The 21,303-nt window shown below is 54.0% G+C and overlaps 1 protein-coding gene across 8 annotated transcripts; it reads right to left on the bottom strand.

Moving 5' to 3' along the window:
* Positions 1-319: 319 nt before the first annotated feature.
* On the bottom strand, positions 320-20,935 carry FCHO1 (FCH and mu domain containing endocytic adaptor 1). 8 transcript variants are annotated; one of them, XM_063110795.1, is made up of 26 exons: positions 20,909-20,935; positions 16,494-16,585; positions 15,564-15,638; positions 14,432-14,573; positions 12,618-12,731; positions 12,361-12,465; positions 10,959-11,057; positions 10,773-10,869; positions 9,611-9,655; positions 9,417-9,501; positions 8,772-8,796; positions 8,337-8,394; positions 7,842-8,020; positions 7,743-7,767; positions 7,233-7,284; positions 6,581-6,672; positions 6,028-6,300; positions 4,559-4,671; positions 4,381-4,468; positions 4,102-4,210; positions 3,269-3,424; positions 2,794-2,926; positions 2,116-2,315; positions 1,333-1,388; positions 911-1,075; positions 320-401 (listed from the first exon to the last, which is right to left on the bottom strand). In XM_063110795.1, the coding sequence occupies exons 1-26, from the start codon at positions 20,933-20,935 to the stop codon at positions 379-381; spliced, it is 2,628 nt and encodes an 875-aa protein (XP_062966865.1). In that variant the 3' UTR covers positions 320-378. The 8 variants fall into 8 exon arrangements, with proteins under 8 accessions (XP_062966865.1, XP_062966868.1, XP_062966864.1 ...); XM_063110798.1 differs by having other exon boundaries at positions 6,028-6,183; positions 12,618-12,770; XM_063110794.1 differs by having other exon boundaries at positions 12,618-12,770.
* Positions 20,936-21,303: the final 368 nt, after the last annotated feature.

A 21,303-nucleotide genomic window follows, 5' to 3' on the forward strand; every position in this document is an offset into this window, starting at 1 on the left:
GGCCCTGTACAGGCTGGATGCAACGAGGTAGGGGTGGAGTGGGCAGGAAAGCGTATTAAGGATGTTAGGTCTCCCCCACTCATCCCTTCCTCCCTTCTCTGGCAATGAAGGAGACTTCCTGGAGCAGGAAAAGGTTTCCTTTTTAAATTTTATTAGAAAATAAAGTATTTATTCAAAGAACAATAAAAGGCCAGCACAGAGTTGGTATGAGGACCAGGGAACCTCAGGCTCAGCCAGACTGGGCGGGGGGCTCCTCTCCACGGAGTCTGGGCCTCCATGAGGCTGCGGTGGGGGTCCCCAATGTCTGGCAGGAGGGCAGGGAGTGGTCCGCGAGCACCAGGACGAAGTGCAGGGCTGGGGCCAACAGCCTCTGCAGGCTCAGCAGCTCACCAGGTACATCCCTGTAGGGGTGGGGCCGTGAGGGCAGGGGTGGGGGGTGTCTCTTGCTCCTGTTCTGCTGCCCCATGGGCCCCAGCAGCTCCTTGTCAGGGCAGGAGAACTGGGTGGGGGTTGGGCGGCTGTGGCAGTGGGATCTCTGGCTCCCTGCCCTAGGTCTTTCTAAGGATGTCCTCCAGGGGGCAGACCCACACAAATGCATCTTCCTTTTTAAAATTTTTTTTTGAGTGGCTGGTACAGGGAACTGAATCTTTGATCTTGGTGTTACAAGCCCACACTCTAACCAACTGAGCTAACCCTACACCTGTAGGTCAGCCCTACATCTTCCTTCTTGATCACTCCCACTGGGGCCCTGATCATCCCCCTGCCCCCTGCCAATGTCCCCCATCTTGGGTCTCTTTCCCATAACCTCCATGACCAAATCCCTCCCCGCACCCCTGACAGAAGCAGGGGTGGGCTTGGGGCCGGCATGGTCTTGGCTCCCAGGGTGTGCAGTGGCAGGGTTGGGGAGTACCTGTGGCGAACCTCCTCTTTACCAGAGACATGCGGTAGCCACTGCCCACCAGTTCCAAGTCCACACCAGACAAAGTGGCCCCCTCGCTGGTGAACTGTGCAGCCACGGGGCTGGGGGTGCTGGGCCCTGAGAGCGGCTCCCAGCTGGCAGATAGGCGGCCAGAGCCTGAGGACACATGAGGTCAGCTGGGGCCCTTCTCCTCCGACCCCACTGGGCTTTGTGTGGTTTGCAAAGGAGTCGTACTTCAGGGCCTTTGCACCTGCTATGCCTGCCCCTAGAATGCCCTCTCCTCCAGCTTTTCCAAGCCTTCCTCAATTCCCACACTTCCCCGCACCTAGAACACCCCCAATTTTCCCCCAGTTTAAATAAATGCCTCCCATCTGGGACTCAAGCCCCAGCCCTCCTGCACAGCCATAACTCACCCCCTGCCTTAGACACGTCTGGAAGCCTCCACGTGAGCCGCTTCTCCTCCAGGTTCCTGGCAGTGAGAGAAGATTGCTCAGGCCCATTGGGAACCCGGGGTCCCAGCTCAGCTACCTCCCGGCTGCGTGACCCCAGCAAACCCGTGTCCCAACTTTGCCTCAATTTCCCTATTTGTGAAATGGGGGTGGGGTAGGGAGCAGCCATAGGGCCCCGCAGGCTGGCAGCATTTTTAGATGATGCATTTGGTCCTATAAATCTGGCAGGTTCCACCTTTGTACAAAACAAGGGCAACACTATGCAGCAACTAAAAGCCCAGGGCCGAGAGTGGGGAGATGGGTTTAAGTCTTGGTGTGTTGGGCTGGTTAGCTCATTGGTTAGAGCACCGTGTGATAACACCAAGATCAAGGGTTCGGATCCCCTTCCGGGCCAGCTGCCAAAAAAATTAATTAATAAAATAAATCTTGGTGTGACTTTAGATAAGTGACTTAGCCTCCTTAGGCCTCAGTTTCCCCTCTGTAAATGGGGATGATCGCTGTCCATACCTCATGGGATAGCAAAGAGAACTAAGCCAGTCAGTGCATATAAGCGTACAGAACATGCCTGCCATGTAGAAAGCTGTCCGTGTCAGATAGGACTATTACTATCACCCTTAGCTCTAAGCAAGCCGGGCTCACAGTTAAAGGTCAGGTCTAGGATGGACCCTTTAGCTGTTGCAGCAAGGGTAGGTTTGGGGGATCTGGGGGACACTGCTGAACCTCTCTCGGCCTCCCGCACGCCCTCACCAGGTGGCGGCTGGCTGCAGGCGGACATTGGTCACAGGCTCCCCCACGGGCAGCAGGATCTGGACATTAGTGAGCGGTGTGGGCACGGCTGTTGCACCGGGCCGGTAGCTGTACTCCACTGAGACCTGGGTGAGGGTCGCCCCACACTGCCAGTGGGCACTCAGCTGCAGAGGCACGGAATGGGGACCCGGCCGGGAGAACTAGGAGGAAAGGGAACAGGAGAGAGGACATGGCTTGAGCCATCATGTCCTGCCACACCGTGCACTATTCAGCCACCCTGCTCCTACCTCACCGAACACCATCCATCCTACCACAGGACCCTGTGGTACACGCAGCACCCCGGGGGCCCATTCCCAGACGCTTTATGGATTGCAGCCTGTATCCCATGTTGCCAGCAGAGGGCAGGAGAGGACCTCATTCTAACAAAGTCTTGCAAAGTGCAAGTCCAAGGTTCTGGGGATGGACCTTTTTGCCTAATTTGCATAATGGTACCACCTGCACTAGCGGAGGCACGGCCCTCCCACACTGCCTACCCGGCCACCATGCATCCCACCCACCCCACCTACCTCCCCCAGCTCACTGAGCCATCCCGGCTGGCCTTTTCTGCTGCCTGCTCACCCTGTCCCCTACCCCGCCTCCCCTCCGCTCCCTCCATCCCACCCAGTACATGTGGCCCACCTGGTATCGCAGCAGCATCACGTTGTAGTAGGAGGCAGTGGGGTTCTGCTCTGCCTGACGCTGCAGGGCCTCGGTCAGAGCAGACATGTTGAGCCAGAAGTCTTTGGTCTCGGGGTCACTTTGGGAGGGGTCACTGCAGAGACCCACATGTATCACCCTAACCCTCAGTAAATGCCCTCCCATGGCTTCTCGCATCCAACCAGCCCCAAAGGCTTCCTAAAGATGTGATTTCCTGGTCCACCCCTGGCCCAGCAAAGCTCTACCCGGGGGTGTGTGTGAATGTGCACGTGCTTTTGTGTGCATGTGTATGTATGATGTGGCAGTAAAGGAAGGAAGAAAAGCGAGGTTCACAGAAGGCAAGCAACTTGCCCCAAGCCACACAGCAAATCCCAAGAGGCAGAGAGAACTTCAGAGCCGGGGAGCCCCTGGTCCCCACCGGCCTCTGAGACCCCCTCTCACTGCCCATGCACAATACCTGAAGAGCAGGTCAGCGTTGGGCTGGAAGTGCTCTATAGGGGCTGTATGTACCAGCCGGAAGCTGAGGACAGGCGGGGGTGGGGTCCCACTGAACACACGCACGATGCCGGCAGGGAAGGTCATGGTCAGCTCCCCTGTTACTCGAGCTAGGCAGCTGGGAGGGGTGAGGGGGGACTGGCCATTGGCTCAGGGCTCTGCTGGGCACCTCATCCTCCCCTCTCTCTCCTGGTTCCATTGCAGCCTACAGCTTCTCAGACCCCTCAGATACAGCAAGGCCCTGATCATGCCCAGCATCCTTTCCTCCACGCTCTTCCTCTTTCACCCCTGCCTGGACAGGAGGAATCCACTCTGGGTCGAAGGAGGCAGGAACATCCCCTTCCCTAGTTCTCTTTTCTCCTAGGCCACCAGGAAGCTCAAAACAAAATGTTCAGTTTTTAACCATCTTCAGCTTGGGTGTCGGGTCTAACACTCTCCCCTCCTTTGTGGTTTGACTTTGAGGGCTTTGTTAGATGCCTCCCCCAGTGTATCCCTGACCTCTCAGCTTGCCTTAACCCACTCCCTACTGGCCCTAGCCTCTAGTCTTGCTCCCTGCAGCTTGATGTCCACTGCAGCCTCAGAGGAGTCTACAGCAGTGGGTAACCCTGCTCAAATGCCCTCCATGGCTCCCACTGCCCTCGGGACAGGGGCCTGTCGCTCAGTGCTTGAGACCCTGCCACCATATAACAGACCATGAGTCACACCTGAAGGCCATCCCTGCTAGACCCAGATGTGGAGCCCCCAGGGAACCCCATTGGCCCTTGTCACTGTCTGCACTGTCCCGTCACTGCGTACCTGGGGCTGTGGCCACGGAAGTAGGCGTGGACATATTCGGTGAAGGCTGTGGCCACAGGCAGGGCATCCTGGGAACCCAGGACCACAGGGCTTGGGCCCCTGGAGATTCCTGTGGTGGTATGGAGGGAATAGGGGACAGACAGACACAGTGAGTATAGGTCCCAGGCTACAGACCAGCTCCCTGCCAACAGGGCCTCCATCATATCACTTAGCCACCCACCCAGACCAGAGAAGGTGAAACCAAGGCCCGGAGAGGAGCCCAGGGTTGTCCCAGCATACCATGTCCCATCTGAGATGAGAAGCTGGGCTGTTCTACGACAGTACTGGGGGCCAAAGAGCCCAGTGGGGAGGGGCTCACGGAATGAGACTGGAAGGGAAGGAGATAGACTGGGCTGTGAGCACCCCAAAAGTTGGTCCCAGATGTGACCCCCAGCCCTGCCATGCCCCCTTGCCCTACCAGGTCCCCGTTGCTGCACGTGAGGGGGCAGGACACCTTCCTGGAGCGAGGTCTCCGGGGTGGGGCTGCCAGGCCCTTCCTGGCTGTGGGGCCAGCAGATGCGGGCATCAGGTCTGGGAAGCGAGTGCAGAGAACAGATGCCGCTGAGATGCCGCCCTGGGCCTCTCAGGCCTCCCTGAGAGGCAGGTACTCAGCTCCAAAGTGGAAGGTGGGGGTATTTCGGGGACACCCCCCGACAGTCTAAAGTCCTAGGTCTATATAGCTGACAGGACTGTAGATGACATTCAGAGTCCCGAACCTCTCAGACACCAGACTGGTGGCCCACTAAGGGGTGAGCTCGCCGTCACTGGGGGTATACAAGCACGGGCTGGTGGCTTAGGAGGCAGGTACACCACAGGGGGGATTCAGTAGTGGGTCTTTAGCCAACATTCAGCGATTTCATGGCCTTCATCCTCTCTGAAAATGTGAGAGCCACCACCTACCACGGTCTGTGTCTGAGTCTCTTCCTTCTACATTATCTAACGTGTCACAATGCAACATCCAGGCTGCTTCCCCAGGGTCCCAGCTCTGCCCACCTCCCCTCCCACCTACAACCCATACTGTGCCCCCCTCTACCACAGAGCTTCTCAGCCTCGGTGCTGCTGATGTTTGGGCTGGATCATTCTCTGCGGTGAGGGCTGCCCTGTGCATTGTAGGGGGTGCTAGCAGCACCCCCACCCCGTGGTGACAAGCAAAAATGTCACGGGTCCACCGTCCACTTGACATCTAAAGGCTCTGTCTTGACATGCTCCCACCGCAGCCTCTTACTACCCCAGGCCCTGTCCCTTCTCCATCCTTCCAGCTGCCCTTGGGCTGTCCACCCTGACTCCTCTGTCCTCTCACCCTCAGCAGTCTGTGCGCCTGCTTCTCTCAGTGCCACTGTCACCTGTATCACCAATCACCTGGGCCAGCGCAGGAGCCACCTCACCTCCTGCCCTTGCTCCCCAAGCTGCCAGATGGAGCCTATGACCCCTGAGCCAGGTCCCGTCTCTCCTCTACTCACAGCCTTACGGTGGCTCCCACCTCACCAAGGGTAAAACTCACACCCCGCCATGAGGACGTCTCTGCGCTGAAACGCCCCCACCTCTCCACCGGCCTCCCTGCTGTTCTTCAACTATGCCAAGCAGGCTCCCACCCCAGGGCCCTTGCACAGGCTGTACGCCCTGCCCAGCGTGTCCTTCCTCTCATGTCCACACGGCTCCATCCTCACCTCCATCAAATCTCAGCTCAGATGTTCCTTACCCAGGGTGGCACCCACCCAGCACCTGCTACCTCCTGTCTGTTAAATATCCATCTCATTATTGTCCCTGCAAGAGTGGTGTCACCCCGGCTGCGTCCCCAGCAGCCCGCTCAGGCCCTGCCCACAGCAGACACTCCCCCCTCAGCCCAGAGCTCCGACAACTTTCACACTCAGAGGCCGAGGGACCCACCTCCTCCGGCCACAGCCTCCAGCCCCCAGGGGCCCGGAGATGGTGCGCGGGGCTGTGGTGAGTCCGGTGGCTGTGAGGCCCGTGTCCCCCTCGACTCGGGGGGCACCCTACAGCTGGGCGGGCTCTGCGGGGTACCGGGCCGGGGGACCCAAGAATCTGGAGAGGGGCCAGGCGCTGCGTGTGACGGCGAGTCAAGGCCGGAGTCCTCCACGTTCTCGGGCGATGAAGAGGAGAAAGGAGAGGGGCTGGAGGCGAAGCCGAGGCTGCTGGAGCCTGGGGAAGAAATTGGTCAGCTCCAGACCCCGCCCCCACAGAGTCCCCGCCCACCTCCCGCTGGTCACGCCAATGTCCAGGAAATGCCCTGCCCACCCCAAGGCCACGCCCTCAGATTACCTCCATCTCCACGGATGCCCCGCCCACCCACCCACGTCACCACCCACTCATCCATGACCTGTCCTATCTCCTGCCAACCTGAGCCGCCTATTTTTAAAACGGCCCCACCCATCCCCCACTGGCCACGCCCATGTCCCCCATTAAACCCCTACCCCATCACCTGTAAAATCTTCGTGGTCAAAGGCCGACTCCAGGGGCGGCCCAAAGAGGTTCTTAGACACCTGCTCATCCATTTGTGGCTTCTCTGCACAACTGGGGACCGGGAGGCCAAGAAGAGTGGGTTCTACTCTTTCCATGTCTCCTCCCACCTCAGGGCCTTTGCACATGCTGTTCCTGGTCTTGAGCTCCGTTCCCCCAGCTCTCCCCAGGGCCACCTCCTGTTCCTCTTCAGGGCTCAGCTCAAAGTCACCCCCTTAGCGAGGCTGCCACCCCACTGCAACTGAAGTCACCCCCCTCGTGTCTCCATCACATCGCGTTTTAGTTTTTGCATAGCGCCTATAGGTACCAAGTTCACTGTAACTTATTTGCTGTCCTGCAAATCTGAGGCACTACAACGTGACTCTGAGAAGGGAGACATATCCTGGTCATATATCTCCAGTGCAAGTACACAGTAGGCGCTCAATAAATGTTCATCAAATGAATGACTAAGCGGTCCCTCAAAAAATAGCACAACCTCAACTCCTGGCCAGAGCAAGAGAACACGGGCCACATACACTGGAATGCAGCAGAGGGAGGGGGAAGGAGGAAGGAGATGCAGACAGCCTCCACCCGTCCAATCGTGTGAGCCCCATGTCCCACCCTGTGAAACCCACCTGCTGGCCCTCGGGGCAGACCGAGGCCTCTGAGGTTTCCCAGAAGCATCCCCTGCAGAGATACACTGGTTACTTCCATCTCTACCAATGTCCCGCCCATCCACCCACAGTCACTTCCCGTTCTTGCAAAGCCCCCACTTCTTTGGCCCCATCTTGAACTTCATGTCTGAACCCTGCCTGCAGCGTTTCCTGCTCCACAGACCAGGGGACCAGGGCTCGGTCAGCTTGTCCAGCCAGCTGCCCAAGGTGACCAGCAAATTGGGCAGAGAGGGATCTGAACCTGAGCCAATGTGTCTACAGGTTGTGGCTCTTCTAGCTCCAGGTACCTCCTTTCAGCTCTCATTTAATTCTTATAATGGTCCCATTTTACAGAAGAGACTGAGGGTCCCAGTGGTTAAGCAGCCTGCCCCAAGTCACACAGCAGAGGTAGGATTTGAACCCACACTCAAATCCAGGCCCAGCCTCCCGTCCTCATGCTCCTCCCTGGACTGAAGACCAAAGGCTACTCACGTGAAGAATGGCGTTTCATGGTGCCCTGTAGACAAAGGGAGCGACATCAGGCACGGGCGTATCCAGCAGCACCACCCAGAGCACCCTCCCACTGCTCACCCCTGGGCCAGGAGGAAGGATGAGGCTGCCAGCTGTGGCCCTGAGCTGTGCAGCTGCAGCCTCGGGACTGGAGGCTGGCGCCCGGGCCGGGGCGGGCTTGATGTGGACGTAGAATTTGCGGGGCTCCTCGTCATCAAAGTCGGAGTCACTGGATGAGAAGCGGGAGAGCTCGGCCGTGCGTAGACCACAGTCAAGGGGCCAAGCAGATCCCAGCACAAGCTTCCCTGACTGGTGAACTCTGATTCAGCTGCTAACCCCAACACGGGCGTCCCCTCCTCCAGGAAGCCCTCTGCTCTCCCTCTGGGGTAACCCAACCCCCTCCCTCCCTCTTGCCCAGCCCTGACTGTGCAGGTTTCCATTTGAGTCTCCTTGGAGCACATGGAGACTCTTTCCAGGGAATACACTGAGAGGGTGCTGAGGGTGGACTGATCATTACAGGTGGAGCTTTGTCCTTGCTGTGCCAGGAACTGCCCGCAGGGGGTGCCAGAAGGATATTGCTCTGGGTCATGTCGGGCCGGACAGTGAAACCTTCTTCATCCACCTCTGGACACATCTGGGCGGGCAAGTGGTCAGTCAGAATCCCCATTACCAAATCTGCCAGCTCATCTGCTGTGCCCCTTCCCCTGCCTCCAAGCTCCAAGTCAGACCTAAAAACAACCCTGATGGCAATAACCATCTCCCCTGGTGAGTGGGCAGGTACCTGGGGCAAACTGAGGCTCTGTGGGAACACCACCCCCTCCCACATAGTCCACAGGAGTTTGCAGCTGACGTGGGATTTGAACCCAGCCCCCGAGCTGTGCTACTTTCAGCCCGCCCTACCCCTCAAGCTCAGCTCTTTGGCTTCAAGTCAGGACCTGGACTTTGGGGGCCAAGAGTGGGATAGGACTCCTCCCGCTCGCAGCCCAGCCTGGTCCTTCTCATGGCACTCACCCTTGAATCAGGCTCCAGGGAATCGCTGGGGATGGAGGAAGAGACGGTGTCAGCTCCCCAACCTGATCTGCTGCCCCTTCTCTGCCCCCAACACTGGACATTGAACCCAGGGGCAGCTCCCAAGCTGCCATACTGTCTCAAACTAGTCCTGCAGGCAGTCAGACCCTGGCACTTGCTCGGGAAGGAGGATGAATCTGGAGTTAGCTGAGGGGGGAGGGGTGCTCTCAAACAGCTTGGAAGAGGAGGAACCCTGGAACTAATCTGGAGGGTTGGACTAAGGAGCTAGGGAATGTGGGGGCTAGCCTCAGCAGGCTAATAACAGGGCTAGCCTTGGCAAAGAGAGGAATCCTGGGCTGGCCTGGGCAGGGATAATTCTATGTGACTTTGGGACAGGCAGCTTCTGGCCTAGCCTTGCAAAAGGAAGAATTCTGGACTAGCATGGGCAGTGGTAATAGTGAGCTAGCCTGGGACAATGATACCCCTGGTCTAACCTGGCTAAATGGAATCCTGGGCTACCCTAAGTAGGGGACTTCTGGGCTAGCCTGGGCAGCAGAGGAGATCCCGGGCTAGCCTGGGCAGGTGAAGGGATTCTGGGCTAGCCCAGGCAGGTGAGGGGATCCCAGGTTGGGCAGGGCACTTCCTCACACAGCTGCAGGTTGTTCCCGCTCCCGCTCCCGCCAGCTTAGTCCTGGAAGACGAAAGGCCTTGGCTCCCCGCAAACGTTTCATTGCTGAGGACAGATCAGGGGGCAGCTGAGCCCTGGCATCCTCTTTTCCACTTAGATTCACCTCCCTCATCCCCACGGTCCAGCCTGGGCATCCAGGCCCAGACGTACTTGCCTTCCTGCAGGGCAGCTGCACTGTATGCTTCAAAGTCCACAGGTCCTGAAACAGAGTAGATTAAGAAACTCGACTGAGGGCAGGGAGACTGGGCCTGGGAAGGGTAGCAGCCACCCTTGGCCACACAATGGCACCTGGATCTGAGATCAAGGTCCGTCAGGTTCTAGGGCCACAGCCAAGATGCCAAACCAGCCCCACAGATGGTCGTGAGTAGGATGGGCCAAGGGGCTGGTGTTTGTCCCAGCTGGGTGGTGCCACCTTGAAATGGGCTGCAGGAGGTGCTGCCTGAGCTACTTCTAGGCACTCCCAGCATTTCTGGCTGGAACTTGAGTTTGGCTGGGGGATGGACCATGAGTCTGTGCAGTGGGCCGGGCCTTGAGTGCCAGCATGGGAAGCTGGGACTCTCTCTCAAGGACAATGGACAGTGCCATTGGGGAGCCATGGACGGTGTTTAAGCAGTAGCAGGGCATGACAGATCTGGGGCCAGTGAAAGGCGAGAGTGGGGACCTACACAGGGAGGGGTGGCCTGACCCGGGATGGGTCTTCTATATGTCTTCTATAGACAGGAGGGAGAAAGGACAGGTCTTATTTGTTGACTAGAGCAATATAGGGGAAATAAACTGCATACAGCATTTACTGAGTACCTACTGTGTGCTTTGCCATTTACCTCCATCAAATCACTGAACATTGAAACATTAAACAGAGCTTATTATCATCCCCACTGGACAGATGAGGAAACTGAGGCTCAGAGAAGTCAAGACACAGATCCAAGGTCACATAGCAAGCCATGAAGAAAAGACTCAAACCCAGGTCTGACTCTAAAACTTCTGCCCTCAACTCCTCCCCAGTCATGCACCTGGGCATTTTCAAATTGTTCTCTTGCTCAACAACCCTCAATGGCTCCCTTAGGCCCTTGGGGTGAAGTCTGAACAGCTGAGCCTGACATTCAAGGTCCTCTGGGATCTGATTCTAAGAGCTTTACACATAAGAACAAGCATTAAATCCTCTCGCTATGTGGGCTGGAGAGTTGGACTTGTCATCAACCCATTTTTCTGATGAAGAAACCAAGCCCCAGGGAGGATAAGTCTCCTGCCTCTTGAGTCCTGCTCTTTATCTGCAGTGGTGGCTCCACAGCCCGATCCCCACAACTGCCCCAACTCACCTGGTTTCTCCCGGCCTGTGCCCTTGCTCTCTGCAAACTTCCTGAGCAGCATTTCCACGCTGACATTCTCTATGTTCTGCTTAAATTCCTCATGCACCTGGGCCAGGTGGGTGGGGTGTGTGACTGGCAGGGCCCTCTTGCCCAGCATTGGCCCCAGCCTCATTCCACAAACCAGGCCTGACCCACCTGTCCAATCTGCACATGGGTGTCTTCCACTGAGTGGGCATAGGAGCCCAGCAGTGCCTTCATGTGCTGCAGGTGGGTCTCTTCCATGGCCTGGAAGCGCTGAGGCAGGAGGGAAGGGGCAAATGAGAAGTCAAGGCCACATAGAATGGCCATGTGACCCAGTCTGACCAATCAGAACATCCCAACCCCTGGCCTCAATGACTGATTTGGGGAACAGCCAATGAGAGTCTGCCCTAGGACTTTTGCTAAAACTATGAGAAAAGAGACACTTTCACTCCTGAGCCAGTGAGTTGGTGGGATGTGGACACACACACACACACACACACACACACACACACATACACACACACACACACACACACACACACACACAAGGGCATGTCTGCTGTGGGAGTAAAGTCCCCAGGGAGCAAAACAGACTTGTGAAGCAGAGAGGCACAACTGCCTGCCAGCACCATTTGAGCACCTGGATCCAACCATGCCTGAAACCTCCCACTCTCCAAAAAACTTTTCAGTTCCCTGAGCCTATACATCTTCTTGTCAGTTATTTTTTTTTCCTACACACTGTATATATTCATTCCTTGTCAGTTTGAATGAAGGTTTCTATCACTTGCAACTTGAAAAAAATTCTCATTCCTAATCCTGACATTCCAATCTGCTTTTCATACAATTGGGTGGACAAAGATTCAGAGAGGTGTGGTAACCTTGCAAAAGGTTACAAAGCTGGCAAGAGATGGACTGGAACCCAGGCTTTGCAGCCACCAAGAAGTGTCAGGAGGACTGGCTGGTTAGCTCAGTTGTTTAGAGCGTGGTGCTGATAACACCAAGGTCCAGGGTTCGTTCCCCGTACCAGCCAGCCGCCAAAAATAAAAAATAAAAAAAGGAAGAAAAATGTCAGGAGACTCTCAGCTTCTAAACTCTTCCCTGTCTCATGTAAAAAACTCATTATCAATAAGAGAAATAGAGCTGGCTAGCTGGCTCAGCTGGTTAGAACACGGTGTTATAACACCAAGGTCTAAGGGTTTGGATCCTGGTACCGGCCAGTCGCAAAAGACAACCCCCCCCCCCCCCCCGAAAACAATTATAGAAATAATAATAGCTATGGAGTTTCTATGCACCTGGTACTAGTCTGAGCACTTTATATAGAGAGAGACTCGTGTAATCTTCACAACTCTGTGAGGCAGGTACTATTCCAGTCTCCATTTTTCAGATGGGGAAACTGAGGTACAAATGATTTGGCTTTTGAAATAATAATGTCAGCAATAATAACAATGGGCTTTAAGCCTATATTTCTAAGGTTCCTGGGAGTGGAGGGTTTCAGAGGTTCTGGACTTCTGAGGCCCCCAGCATTACGGGTCAAGGCATGTGTAGGTCTCCCACGCACAGAAGCTTGGTTTCTCACCAGAGCCGAGTCCAGCATCTTCTGCTCGAAGTCGGCCCGGGCCGAGTTGTACTTCTGCACCGAGCGCCGTAGGCTCTCTGCAGCCTTTTTGGTTTTGTTCTCCGCCTAGGAGGCACAGGGGAGGGGACGGGGTCAAAAGGGGGACACTCGGGGGGCTTCCCCCTCACTCCCCACACCTGGCAGGTAGACTCCTCGGGGTACCCGGGGGGCGGTGACCATGCACAGGTTCAAGGAGCATCGCTCTGTGACGTGCGCACCTTGTCCATCTCCTTCTGGCTGGTGCTCTCCCTCCGCAGCCGCTCCTGGTCCATGCAGCGGTTCAGGTAGTTCTCGCGGGACTTGGGTAGGAGCTGGCCGACACCGGCGAGCACCTGCACCGCGTCCAGGGTGCCCATCACCTCCTCCTTGCACTGCGGGGGCAGGGGGAGAGCGTGGGTGCCACGTGCCCCTAGAAGGGGGCTGTGAAATTCCTGGCTTCCCAAACCCTCTGTGCAATTCAAGGTCCACGGTCTTTTTCTGAGTATTTTATTAATTTTAATTAATTGAATTAATTTTAGTAGTTTCAAAACATTTGTTACTTTTTTTTTTTTTTTTTTTTTTGGTGGCCAGTACTGGGATCCAAATCTGTGACCTTCGTGTTACAAGGCTGCTCTATAACCAACTGAGCTAACCGACCAGCCCCATTTTTAACCTTTTAAATAGGTACTATTTACACATGGTTCATAGTTCAGAAACTTCCAAGGGGTGACCCCAGGAAAAAGCCTCCCAACACTTGACCCTCCAGCCTCCCAGGATCCTGCCTAGGAGTACTCCGTTATTACTGTGATACTTCTCCAGAAATAATTGGTATATGGACAAACCAAACTGCTTGTTCTATTCCATTTTTTATGACAAGTGGTAGCAGTCTGTTTTGCTTAACTTGCTGCTTCACCACTTCCAGCCTGGCTGGTTAGCTCACTTGGGAGAGCGTGGTGCTGGTAACACTAAGGTCAAGGGTTCAGATACCCATACCTGACAGCCACCGAAAAAGAAAAGAAAAAAAAAGTCCACTCCCAAGAATATTCCATATTACCCCATAGAAAACTTTCCCATCCCCCAATTCTCCACTTTTTAAAAAAAAATTGTGGGCCAGACCGTGGCTCACTCAGGAGAGTGTGGTGCTGATAACACCAAGGCCACAGGCCCGGATCGCTGTATAGGGATGGCCGGTTCCAGTTTGCTCACTGGGTGAGCATGGTGCTGACAACACCAAGCCAAGGGTTAAGATCCCCTTAACCGGTCATCTTAAAAAAAAAAAAAAAATTGTGGTAAATACACATCACATAAAATTTACCGTCTTAACCATTTTTAAGTGTACAGTTCAGTGATATTAAATACTACTACCAAATCCCCTTTTTAAGGAGGGTTAAAAATATGCAGATTCTGGGACTCTGTAAATGCAAAGCATCTATAATTCTACAACTAGAAGCTTTGGATATCGTGGGATCTTAAAAGTCTAAAGCTCAAATCTTCTGAGATTCTAGGTTTGTAAGAATCTAGAAATGTTGAATATCAAGATCTGTAGCTTCCAGTACTCTAGAACAGGGGGTGGCAAATGTTTTCTGTGAAGGGACAGATAGTAAATGTTACTAACACTGGATTCTGCCTTTGTAGTTCAAAAACAGCCACAGACAATATGTGCATGAATGAGTGTGGCTGTGTGCCAATAAAACTTTATTTATCAGCACTGAAATTTCGGTGTCATAATTTTCTCTGCCAAGAAATATTACTCTTTTAAAAAATATTTTCGAACTCTTAAAAAATGTAAAAACTTTCTTTAGCAGTATAAAAACAGACGATCGGCTAGACTTGGCCCAGGGGCTGGAGTTTGCCGATTCCTGGTGTAGAATTTTGCGAGTCTGGAATTTGACAATACTCAGGTCTGTAAGATTTTGGGTTTGATATTGTGGATTAACAGAATTCTCAGAGGCACACACCAGGGGCTGGAGGTCTGAAGGCCCCAAAGTTCTGGGATCCTGTGGGCTGCTGGTGTCCCCCACCCACCTGGCTGGGCAGCGCCCAAGGCACACACCTTTTTGTGGGTCTTGAGCTGCTCCTCGCCATATCGGAGCACATCCTTGATGAGATCCTGAAGCTTCCGTGTCAGCTCCAGGTGGCAGAGTGCCAGCTTGTCCGAGGAGACACGAAAGACTTCCCAGAGCGGGGCAAAGGTCCTGGGGGCAGGTGAAGTCACACCCAGGGCCCAGCAGGCCCAGCCTCCCTGGGGTCCCCTGAAGCAGCACGACTGGCGTGGGCTCAGGCACCTACTGTGTGCCGGGCCCTGTCAAGCACAGAAGTGTATTAATTCATTTGATCCCCACTACAACAGTAAGAGGCAGACCTGTGACAGATGGGGAAACTGAGGCATAGGAAGCTCCATAAGGCACCTAAAGCCCCTCAGCAAATAAACATCAGAACTGGAATTTAAATCCAGGCTCTGAGGCTCCAGAGTCCTCATTCTGGACCCACCATCCCTCTGGGCTCCAGGATCCACCCGATATTCATGGGTAACCAACACTCAACATACCCCGGCCAAGTCTGTGCAATCCTCCAACCTCTGCAGAAGCCCCTTCAGCCTCCCCCGTACTTTCCCTCTCTGCTGCCTGCACTCCTGCCCTCCTAAAAGGACTTTTGCCTCACAGCTGCCACAGGGAACTTTGCAAATGCCAAGGGGACCACATCACATCATCGTTTAAATGTCACTTAGACGTCAGGTCCCTGTGGCCTCTCCCCCTCCATTCCGCACCTCCGCCACTTCAACTCCACCTTGCCCAGGTCCTGCAGCCATGCCAGCCTCCTCCCTCTTTCTTGAAATGCCAGTGTGTTGCCACCTGAGGGCCTTTGCACTGGCTAAGCCATCTGCCTGGGTCTTTGTCCCTCAGACACGGCCATGGCCAGCTCCTTCTCCTTATTAAGGTCTCAGCTCACAGAAGCTGGGCCCACCCCAGAGGAAGTGCCCAGGCTCAGTGAATGTCTGTGTATTGAATGAATGAATGAGCCAGTGAGTGAATGAGTAATATATATTCCACTATCCGATTAGCCTTGTAAGTGGAGTGGATGTCACCTTGTTCTACATATCACATATGTGAAGAGATGTTCACCTAAGGGAAGGCTCCCGATGTCCCCAGGGTCCCAGCCACCTTGGCAACCCCTACCCCACTCACCCCATGGGGGTCCCATTGCTAGCCAGCTTGGAAAGTTTTGCCATTGCCTTTGAGTAGGTCTCTTCGATGGTGGCCCTGGGTGGAAGAATGGGGAAAAGATGGGGAAGCTTCTGGGCCCCTCTGGGAGAGGCACCAATCCCCGGGCCTCAGCTTCCCCATCTCAAACATCTGCGTGGTGGCTCTCCAAGGTGGGGGGACGTTTTGAAAATTCATGGAAGAGCGATTCTTTTGATTGTTTTTTCTTAAATAATATATTTCATGAAGAACAGTAGTAATCATAGCAGCAGCAGCAGGTAGGAAAAACCCAGCACATACTATAAGGTAGGCACTGTGCTCAATGATTTATATGGTTTGTCTCATCTAATTGCAGGAGAAAAATCTCATCTTTCCTTTTCCCCTCTGGACAGACAGTGCTAAATGCCCACCTGATATTCACTCACATCCTCGTCCTAACAGAACCTCGATTTTATTAGGGGCAGTAATGTGCCCAGTGAGAACCAAAACCCAGGGGAGTAGAGGCTACCTTGAGAATCAATTTCACTGTTTTCTAGAATACGGATGTCTGCACACTCAGATGCTGAGATGCAGATTATTTCATCATACTCAGGGCACAAGATTGAGTTTTAAAAACCTCTCCCTCTCCCTACCCCAAGTAGGTTATATTATCTGCTCTTCAGGAGGGAGGTGAAACCTGGTGATTGTTCTTTAAAGTGGGGAATGGGGCTGACAGAGTTGAGAACTTCTGGTTTCCAGGGTCTTCAAACCCCTTTGGGTCCTAGAGCCCCCAGAGATCTGGACCTGGACAAGTAGAAACAGGGCTTGGGGTGTGTGACCAGAGGAGGGGGCGTGGTCACGAACTGGACGTGGCTGCATATGGGCGTGGCTGCATAGGGGGTGTGGCTGAGGGTGGGTGGGACTTGGGGACCTCACCTCTCCCGGATGAAGTCTGCCAGCTCTTTGGTGGAGATGGGCCCCTGCTTCACGCTGTGGTACAGGACCTCAAAGCCATGGTTTTTCTCGCCCTGCAGGGATGGGGATGGAAATTGAGGAGGAGGATGAAGAGGATATCGAGGTTGCCTAGCAACAGGGGTGTGGCCTAGAAGCCAACTAGCAGGAGTCCATCCCCTTGGCTGCAGGAATTGGTTGAGGCCTGAGCCAGTCAGCAGGAGCATTTCCCCCTGGGTACAGGGATTGGTTCATGCACGTTACATTGGTCCCATCAGAGAGAAGCCTGGATTTTTGTACCATAATTGAGTGAGAGCATCTCATTTGCTCTCTCTCTGTCCTTTCGTCTCCATCTTTCTCTGTCTCCCTGTCTCTCTGTGTATTTCTGCCTCTGTTTGTTTCTATCTTGATCAGTCTCTTCCTCTGTGTCTTTCTCTCGGCATCTTTCCATAAATGAGGGATTATGTGGTGTCAGAGATACTGGAAGCCAAGTGGAAACCACGGACTTTGCAAAGATGCTGAACCAGAAATAGTCTGAGTTTTTTAAAAGTGTGTTGAATTGCTGGATCAAACCAACCCTGAAAGCCACATTATCCAACAACTGATTAAGTCACTGTGATTGTGTTTTTTGTTCTGTTCTGCATCAAAATTCCCAATCTGAGAACCCAGAGCAGAGTCCGGGTCTAAGTTCTCAGGACTTAGCAAAGCCCAGCACAAGGTGAGGCATACAAAGGGCATTTGAGTTTGTTGAATAAGTGAGTTATTCTGCTGTCATCTGCTTAGTGTTTGTGAGAACTGAGCCTCCACCCTGGTGCCTGCTGATGCCTCACACAAAACCTCTTTGCTCCAAGTTCTGGGGTTGTCACAGTGCTGTGCTGTGTGACCTGCACAGGCCACTGTCCCTCTCTGAACTTTTAGAAACTCCTCATTAAGATGGGGCAGGGATTCATCCACCTCTTATATGGGGATGAAGTAAATACCAGGATGACAGGGTACCCCAAAGCCCCAAAGGCAACTTTAATTTTTTGCTAATGTATGATATTAGTTAACATTTTGCTTTAAATTTGCTCAAGTTTCTTCTCCAAATACATTTATGTAAAAGGGCAATTTTTACTGCTGTTCTAAAAGGAAAACCAGGACCTCTTGCCATATGAAGAGAACAGGGAAAAATTAGGCAACAACTGTGTTTTAATGCCAGCCAGATCCTGTCGTCTGTGAAGGACACCACGTGTGAACACTGAACTGTCCACTAAACAGGGCAATCTGCTGGGGTCCGAGGGACTGGAGACATTTTGGCACCAAATGAGGCCTTATAATTAGGACTGAAAGACGAGGCTTGTGGAGGGACCTGATGCTATTTAATTGGACACAAATCACTAAAGCCATCCCGCTGGAAGCCACTTGGCAGGCTCCCCATAAGTAGGGGTTTCTTCCATCCTCCTCCAACCTATTGGGTTCTCCCTCCCAGTTGTCTGTAAGCTTGAAGGATAAAGCCAGAAGCCACTGCCAGATAACCCCTCTTGCTGTACAAATGGAGAAACTGAAACCAAGACTGGCTAAAGCCCAACCTCAAGCCCAAATCTCCCAATGGACAACCCTCACTCTAGAATCATCAATGCCTCCCTATTGCCCACCAGCTGCTGAAGCCCCAAATCCTTAGCCTGGAATTACCTTTCCGATTTCACCTCCCAGCTCTTTCTTGGTTGTGCCCGCTGAGTCTTTCCACCACCACACCTTTGCCCAGGCTGTTCCCACCATCTGCTCATCAGGCTACATCTCCTTCCACCCATCCAACTCCTTCCACCTCTCAAGGATCTGTGGCAGGCCCACCTTCCCTAACCCTGCTCAGATCCTCAGATCCCCCACTTCCCTGAACATTCATTGTCGCTCCCTCCAGCTCCCCAGGAATATATTTTCTCTCTTCTCAAGTCTGGAGTTGTGCTTTCAACGTTCAAGTGTCAAGTCCCCCTTATATGCCCTGGATCACTTTGGGTTGGGGACTTCATTTCTTTAGGGCTGAGTTTCCTTGTCTCACAAATAGGGATAACGACAGCACACGACTCCCAAGGGTATTGATGAGATGAGGCTGGCACAGTGCTAGACACAGGAGCCTCCTGGGTAGAAGCATGGGGGCTCAGCAAACAGCTCCAACAGCCCCCACCTGCCCCAGCCAGGGGATCCTCGGGTGAGGCTGCACCAGGCACCGCTGCCCAGGCCAGCATCTGGGGCTGAGTTGGAGCCAACTGCTGGCCCGTTTCCCAGACCTGGCAAACCCCCAGTGGTGTCTGCCTCCCTCGGACTGGGTTGGCTGCCGAGGGCCCTAGGAGGGACTGTCTTGGGCCTGTGTCTCCTACCAGAACCTCTAGACTCCAGTCTTGTCCCCATGCCAGCCCAAGTGGGATCTTTCTAACATAGCTTGACCGTGTTCTTCTCCTGCTCACACTTCTCCCATGGCTCCTCAGTGCCCTCTATGTCTCCGGCCCTGCCCTGGTCCAACAGGACAGGGGTGTCCCTATCTGTTTTTTGTTTTTTTTTAAAGATGACCAGTAAGGGGATCTTAAACCTTGACTTGGTGTTGTCAGCACCATTCTCACCCATTGAGCTAACTGGCCATCCCTATATGGGATCCGAACCTATGGCCTTGGTGTTATCAGCACCACACTCTCCCGAGTGAGCCGTGGGCTGGCCCCAGTCCCTATCTGGTTTGATCTCCCCTGATGGGAGCCTCCTTCAGGCCATCCAGGGCCCCAGCATGACCCAGCAAAGAGCCAGGCATATGTGGAGACTTCAATATGAGCAATTGATTGAAAGAAACATGGCCAGTGACAGATGTCACAGAGCCCTCCTTGAGTCCTGGGGAGGCAAGAATTTCATTCTCCTTTCCCAGATGGGGAAACTGAGGCTCAGGGAGGCAAAGTCACCTGCCCAAGGGCTCCCAGCAGAGCCCAATTCAAATCCTGAACTCAAAGCTGTCAACCACTCTGCGCCAGGCTATCTTTGGGTAGAGAGGGGGAGTCGGGGTGGCTTCTATTTTCTTTGTTGATCTGAATTTTCTGCAGCGAGCTCAAATGCCTCATGTAGTTAAAATGAATTTAAAACAAATGTAGGTGCCTCATGCCATTAAAAGAAATGTAAAATAAATGTAGGTGCTGCTGTCAGGGTTCCAAAACGTGGGTGACTTTTGATCCTCAAATGGTCAACTCCCTTACACAGAGGCACTGAGAGGGGCTCAGCAGGATAGCCCTTCACTGGGGTCACACAGACATTCAGAGGCAAATCTGGAGAGTCTGACCCTTGGGAAGGGGGCAGAGGTCTGGCCCCCTGCAGGTGGCAAGTGAGTGCAGCCCCTTTAAGAAAGCAAGTGCCAGTAAGAGGAGCCCCAACTGGGGAGGGAGAAAGGGAGGGAATGGAGTTTGTTGCCAGGGGCAACCAGTTGCCTAGCAACAGCCTTCCTCTCTGCAAGCTCAGGGCCTGCATCTTGGGGAAGGGGTTTTCTGCTGTGGTCCTTCATTGACTCCTGGGCCCTCTCCTGTTCATAGTTCTCTGTGGTTCCCCACTAGCCTGGCATAGCAGGAAGAGTCCCTGTTCCCTGAACTTGCAACCCAATGTCACACCTCTGGCCTTTTGCCCAGGCTGTTCCCCTTGCATGAAATGCCTTCCTCACATCCTGGAAAATCTCAGCCTTCAAACCCACAGCAAACACCGCTCTTCATGTCCTGGCTTCCCCTCTGGGTGCCCCCAAGGCTGGGCTTAGCCCTGACCTTGCAGGGCCGGGGGTGTCTGGTTGGCTCTGTGTCCCTGAGACTGGGGGCTACTCCCTTAAGGCCAGGGCTGGAATGGAGTAGTCTGGGGGCCCCAGCATGTCCCAGAGCTGGCTGGGCATGGGGTCATGGGGATAGGAAGGGAGGGAGTGAATGAATGAATGAAAACAGGTGCTATCACTCAACCCCCTCCCCCGGGTCACAGCAGGTGGCCCCCAGCCTGGATGGTGGAGGGGTGTAGGGGCTGTGAGAGGTCAAGCAAAGAAAACCCCCAAACTCTCCAGGATGGGAAGGATGTGGAAATTCCCTGGTTGGAATGACCCTGGATCCTGGAAGTTCAATCTGGCCCAGGATTTGAGCCCTGACTCTGCGCTTTTTCTCTGGGTGACTTCAGGTAAAAGGTTGTTCCTCTGGGCCTTGGTTTCCCTGTGGTGCAAGCTATGACTTTCCCAAGGTCGCAGTACCTGTGAAGTCTAGGGTTGGATTCAAATCCAGCCTGACTCTTCCCACTTTAACTTCTACCCCCTGTAGACCCTCTACCTGCCCAAGGTTCTGCCCACAGATGCCCAATCCTCCCATCTCCATAAAAGTACCCATAGCCCTGCCAGGGGCCCCCACCAAAACAAAAGTAGTTCTTACCCAAAAATGCTCCCCAAAATATGACATCCTGATGACCTCTGGGGAGATCTCCGCAGGCCCCTGTCCAGCACCTGTCTGAAGAGAGAGGCAAGTTTGAGCCACAGAGTCACAGCCAGTGCAGCCCAGCAGATGGGAAATTCTAACTGTCCTCCCTGTGGAGGAGGGACAGAGTGGACAAAGGAGGAACTGAAAGTCCCCAGTCTAGGAAGACAGAACTGGACAGAGATGCCCCCAGTCTCATGGGGTCATGGCTGAATTAGATGGAGGGACAGAGGCTGGGGAGTCTAGGTGGGAGGAGGGGCATGGGAGGTAGGGTTTGTAAACATGAATATGAGTTCACAGGTGGGGACAGGAGCAGTGTGGGACAAGCCCCAGCCTAGGCAGAGAAGCTCTGG

Source organism: Cynocephalus volans, chromosome 10 (genome assembly GCF_027409185.1).
Source record: "Cynocephalus volans isolate mCynVol1 chromosome 10, mCynVol1.pri, whole genome shotgun sequence".
Lineage (NCBI taxonomy): Eukaryota > Metazoa > Chordata > Mammalia > Dermoptera > Cynocephalidae > Cynocephalus > Cynocephalus volans.

What these genes read in the sequence shown, in the direction of transcription:
- FCHO1 (XM_063110794.1), bottom strand. Translation starts at nt 20,935, where the DNA reads ATGTCATATTTTGGGGAGCATTTTTGG. An exon ending in CCCATGTGCAGATTGGACAG is followed by an intron (nt 10,870 to 10,958) that starts GTGGGTCAGGCC and finishes CACCTGGCCCAG; the next exon opens with GTGCATGAGGAATTTAAGCA. An exon ending in CTCATCTCAGATGGGACATG is followed by an intron (nt 4,211 to 4,380) that starts GTATGCTGGGAC and finishes ATACCACCACAG; the next exon opens with GAATCTCCAGGGGCCCAAGC.